Here is a 5804-nt window from a genome sequence, read left to right as displayed (position 1 = left end):
TAGGGGAATCAAACTGTTATAAAACAGAACATACAAATTAAGTACAAATATCCCAAACACTGGAAAGATAATAAAGGGCTCAACTCGCTGAACAATACAAAATAAATAGAATCTCATGCAAGAACTATTAAGCACAACAAGAGATCAAAATAGAGTTTTTCAAAGCTCAAATACAATTTATTGAAATGATAATAAACAGAGCATGAGTGCTAATATAGGTTGCAGCAGACATAAACAGGATTGGTATTCCATATTCAATTGGTCCTCTTTTGTGCGCATGCCCAGTTTTGTCCTCACTAGGAGTCTTCGGACGTGCTCAGTAGGTGGTTGGCCGTTTCTGGCTGCTTAGCAGCTCGAGCTGCCTTCCTGCCATTGAGCGCTGATGATAGACTCCCTGTTTGTTAGGGGGACTCTACAGCGCATGCGCCGCTTATTCCGTGGACTTTAGGAACTGGATGAGTCACTATTGAACGTCACTATGGGCGCTAGTGCGCATGTCTTGAAATCTACATCCCTTACTAGGGAAAGCGGTTCATTGGTTGACCGCACTATAAATACTAGATCCGGGGCATATTGAAACCACGCCTCCTGAGGAAGCTGCGGCGTAACGCGCGTAGGGGCGGTAGGTTTGACAGCAGCATTCACATTACATGTAAGTGTTACTCTTTTATGCAGCCCTTATATTTAGTTTTGTATTGCGCATAGGCAGTTTTCATTACATGTTGTTTACATTTAACGCCCTTTGGCTCTATTAGCACAGAGCACTCTTGCACTTTATAGATTGTATCCTACCCTTGGTACTGATTGTATGTAACACCCCTGCATTTGGGAATATATATTACTTCAATTGGGGGGTTGCTCTCTATTGTGTTCTATATTTGTGAAATAACTGCTTATGTTACACAAAAATATTTATATTTTTCCATATTTTTTAAGGTGCTGCACAATCACCTTGTGTTTATGTCTGCTGCAACCTATATTAGCACTCATGCTCTGTTTATTATCATTTCAATAAATTGTATTTGAGCTTTGAAAAACTCTATTTTGATCTCTTGTTGTGCTTAATAGTTCTTGCATGAGATTCTATTTATTTTGTATTGTTCAGCGAGTTGAGCCCTTTATTATCTTTCCAGTGTTTGGAATATTTGTACTTAATTTGCTTTAGTTTCCTGTAATTTTGCTATATTAGGGCATCTGCAGATGGTGTGTCCCCTCTCCACTGGAATCTGCTCCTGCGATGTTTGATTCCATCACCAAGCAGCGCCTTATTTATGGTGCAGGCGTTGCTGGTAATAGAAGAGACATCGAAACCAGAAGTTCTGGGTGGCGCTGGCTCTGTCCAGCCACTAAGATTAGGGTGCCTGAGACCAGTAGTTTCATCCAGCCTGGCAGTATGGATTTGTGTGCTGTCCAGCAATCTGGTAGCAATCTGCTACCTGCTTAAGCCAATTAGAAAGCACCAAACCCTCCTAAAGCTTGAAGCCTATTCCCGGAATCTGCCGGATACAGCCTTGTTCTCCTCTGGTTCAGTCCTCTGTGCTCAGCTGGTGTATTTGTCCTGGTGAAAACTGTCTGGGTAATTAGAGTTTGGGGCTCGGTGGCTCTTGGCAATCTAAAGTATCGTAAGGGCCAATATTTTCTGTCAGATGAGTTTCAAGAAGAAAGATTAGACATTTACGGATAACTTTTTATAATAGTGCAGAGCTGAGGTGTCTTATATTTAGATCTCAGGCATTTGGCAGAGGTAATGGAGACCTTATTTTAAAGGCTACCAGGTAGTTGCAGATCACATAAGTGAGGCAGGCCGATCCCTCCATCATCAGACTACCATACAAAATGAATCTGTACAAAAAGAACTAGAATAAAAAACATGTTACCGTATTTTTGGGATTATAAAACACTTTGGATTATAAGAGTTTGAGGAGAAAAATAGGAAAACATTTTTTTTTAATAAAATGGTGGTGCTTCTTATAATCCATGCGTCTTATTGCTGTGGCGAAGCGGGGTCCAGGGTCGCTTCTCGAGGAGGCAGGAGTGGGGTGATGCTGCAGGCCGCAGGGTGGAATGAGGGGGTGTCTGATGTGCAGTGCACCGCTGCGAGTGTTTGGTGCTGCTGGGGTGCCTGGCACTGCTGCCTGGGGTGTCCGCTGCTGCTGTCCGGGGTGGCCACTGCTGCTGCCCAGGGTGGCCACCACTGCTGTTGCCCGGGGTGTCCGCCGCTGCGAGGGTGCTCTACCGACATGTCGTGAAAGGCCAGAGGCCCCTGCATAGCCGTGGTTTCTTCCTGTGCGGTGGACTCCGTGAACATGGCCGCCGGGGAGCCATGCATGCGCAAATGGAGATATCTAGGGTATCAAGATCTCTGGAGATGAGATTTCAGCCCTGAAATTAGATCTCAGGATTCTAGGAAGCCAACAGCATCATTACCCTCCACTTTCTCTTACAGGCCCATCATAATATTTTCCTTCATGTGACTTTCTATTTTGTCAGCACATTCTACATACGCTATCATTTGGCTTTATAGTTACAGATCTGGGCAGGTAACGGTCAGCGTTTTGAGGTAGGTGGATCCTACAGGTTGTAAGTTCTATAGAAAAGGATTTTCAATGCCCAAAGTGATTTGAACAGTTTTGGGTGGAGGAGAATGTTCTGGTCTAGAGGCAAAATGGTGATCATGGTAATACGGCCGGACTACAAATCTGTGACTTCTCTGAATTTAGTGGTTGCTACTCACCTTGGTGGTCATATGTGGGAATCTCTTTACACTGCTCATCACCCCTCACATATGTCTCTGTAGTATTAATATGGGTCAGATCTTCACCCTGAAACAAATATTGCAAAAGTCACAGACAGATGGAGAAGTCCCATCTATGATCAGCTCTAATCCTGCCATCTCCACCGTTCTCATTACACAAGTTGTTGGAATATGTTTAGTGCAACAACTCCATTCCTGTCTACGAGTGTTTAGTTGCTAGATTTGTATGCTGTTTATAAAGTTTAAAGTTTAAAAAAAACACTCCCAGAGGCTCACACAGGGAGAGCATGTGACTGTACTTCCTGTTATCCTGCTGTGTCTGTGTATGAGAGAAGCAGCCTGTTGTAGATGCTGCACAGATAAAGGCACACAAATGATTTATTCCTGATCTATTAAGCTTATCATATATTGTTCCTGAATAAACAAGTTCTGTTGACACACGCTTGGAGAGAATCGTGGGTAATCCGCTGCCAACAGAAGTTCTGTGACATATTAAGAGAAGTATAGAGTCTACATCATAGAATCATAGAATCGCAGAGTTGGAAGGGACCTCCTGGACCATCTGGTCCAACCCCCTGCTCAAAGCAGGATTCGCTAAATCATCCCAGTCAGATGTCTGTCCAGCCTCTGTTTGAAGACTTCCATTGAAGGAGAACTCACCACTTCTCGTGGCCGCTTGTTCCACTCATTGATCACTCTAGCTGTCAAAAAGTTTTTTCTAATATCTAATCTGTGTCTCCTCCCATTCAGTTTCATCCCATTGCTTCTAGTCTTTCCTTGTGCAAATGAGAATAAAGTTGATCCTTCTACAATGTGACAGCCCTTTAGATATTTGTAGACAGCTATTAAGTCTCCTCTCAGTCTTCTCTTTTGCAAACTAAACATTCCAAAATCCTGCATCTCATAAGACAGGGTTTGCAGACCGGTCACCATTCTGATCGCTCTTTTCTAAACTTGCTCAAGTTTGTTGATGTCTTTTTTAAAATGTGGTGACCAAAACTGGACACAATATTCCAGATGAGGTCTGACCAAAGAGGAGTAGAGGGAAATAATGACTTCACATGATCTAGACTGTATGCTTCTGTTAATACATCCTAGAATTGCATTTGCCTTTTTTGCTGCTGCATCACACTGTTGACTCATATTCAGTCTGTGATCTATTAGTATACCCAAGTCTTTTTCACATGTGCTGTTGCTTAGCCCTATTCCTCCCATTCTGTATATGCTTTTTTCATTTTTATTGCCCAGATGTAGTACTTTGCATTTTTCCCTGTTAAAAACCATTCTGTTAGTTGCTGCCCACTTCTCCAGTTTATTTATATCTTTTTTAATCCTCTCTCTCACGTCAAATAATTATTCTCGTCTACTCCTTCTTGGTCAGATCTCTTCTGGAACACTGTGTCCAGTTCTGGGTACCACATTTAAAAAAAAAAAATAGAAAAGCAAGAGCAAGATCAGAGAAGAGCTAACAGGATGGTGAAATAAAACAAGACTGAGCACAAGACCTTCACAGCCATCTACACATCATAGGGGAGATCTCCTGACACCTTCTCTCCATCTACCTGATGATCCTGAGGAACACTGGGATCTTCTTGGTTACAGTCCTGTGGAAGAAGAGGACGGGGACATCTCTCTGGTGTTGTCCTCTTACTGGATAGATCTGGAGCAAACACATACAGGGACTGAATTCATTCTCTACATACAGATAATTATAGGCCGTGTGTATTTAGTCCTGTCTATTACCTGGTGATGTGAGGGGCTGGGGAACCTCCATTATGACGTTCTTGTAGAGATCTCTGTGTCCTTCTAAATATTCCCACTCCTCCATGGAGAAATAGACAGCGACATCCTGACACCTTATAGGAACCTGACACATACAATGATACCGTCATCCCCCCGATCCCTTCATAGTGTTACTGTATAATGTCCCAGCATTCCCAGCAGTGTCACCTCTCCAGTCAGCAGCTCCATCATCTTGTAGATGAGTTCTAGGATCTTCTGGTCATTGATGTCCTCATGGATCAAGGGGTGAGGTGGAGGCCCCGTGATTGGGCTCAGGGGTCCTCCGCATCCCTCAGACACAGGGTCCTGACAGCGATCACTAGAGGTCTTCTTCACCACTGTGTAATCCTGGTAATGGAGAGACACATTAATAAATCTCACTACAGACATTTCCAGAGTCCTCACCTCTCCAGTTCTGTCCATCTGTTATTCCCATAGATAAGAATGATGTAATGTGACGTCATCAGAATCTCTCACCTCTCCAGTGAGACGGAAGAGGATCTCTAGGGTGAGGTGTAACATCCTCTCCGCCATCTTGTCTCTGTCCATATCCATCCTTGATGGGGAAATCAGGAAAATTCTCTTCTGTAGAAGATCTTCACTGAGAGGATCCGATATTGTAGAGACCTGAATGAGAAGAAGATGATCGGATGTAACATCATAAGAATCCTGTGTAATAATACAATTACTGGAGATAATAAGGGAAACATAGGAGGAGATTTATTATCTTACAGGGTTTAGTTTTCTCCCCTGACATCTACTAATAAAACCTATATATTTAGGCCACAGACAACAAGCAGTTTCCTCCTCGGAGTCGGCAGCTGAACACGTTCCTCATAGACTCATCTTCCATAACGCTAATTCTCGTCTCATTACCGACACTGGAATCGGCATTATCAATACTGCAGGAGATATTCATTACACACGACATGAGAAATAACTCCTTCATGATGAGGACGACATCTTCATCTTCTACTGCGGCTCTAGAGACAGATTTGGCCAGAGTCGGTCACTGCCTCCATCCCCACCGGCCGTCTATATGAAGGTTTCCCGTCTTCCCCGCACTGGAATCTTCTATCACGTTAGATCTCAGCTCTGAGTCACACACAGAAGTTTGAGGCTTTTAGAAAAGATTTTTAGTTTCCACAAACACAACGGACAGAAATGATCTGATCCCTAAGTCTCCATGTACAGTGATTTATGGGGTTTATTTCTGGCCTTAGGCTTTCCTATATTACAGGAAAAACTCCAGAAAAAGCCGATATTA

At 43.2% G+C, this 5804-nt stretch overlaps 1 protein-coding gene across 1 annotated transcript; it reads right to left on the bottom strand.

Annotated features, from left to right (window-relative positions):
- Positions 1–8: 8 nt before the first annotated feature.
- Positions 9–5164, bottom strand: LOC141078402 (gastrula zinc finger protein XlCGF66.1-like; the record flags this gene model as incomplete). Its single annotated transcript, XM_073565140.1, has 4 exons — positions 9–13; positions 4499–4622; positions 4706–4885; positions 5015–5164. Coding segments are annotated over 4 exons (459 nt in total), but the record flags the coding sequence as incomplete, so codon positions are not given.
- Between the last annotated feature and the right edge of the window lie 640 nt (positions 5165–5804).

Source organism: Dendrobates tinctorius, unplaced genomic scaffold, assembly GCF_039654945.1.
Source record: "Dendrobates tinctorius isolate UK_male_01 unplaced genomic scaffold, ASM3965494v1 ptg000551l, whole genome shotgun sequence".
Classification (NCBI taxonomy): domain Eukaryota; kingdom Metazoa; phylum Chordata; class Amphibia; order Anura; family Dendrobatidae; genus Dendrobates; species Dendrobates tinctorius.
The sequence above is the reverse complement of the archived record's forward strand: the minus strand, read 5'-3'. Positions and strand labels throughout refer to the sequence as shown.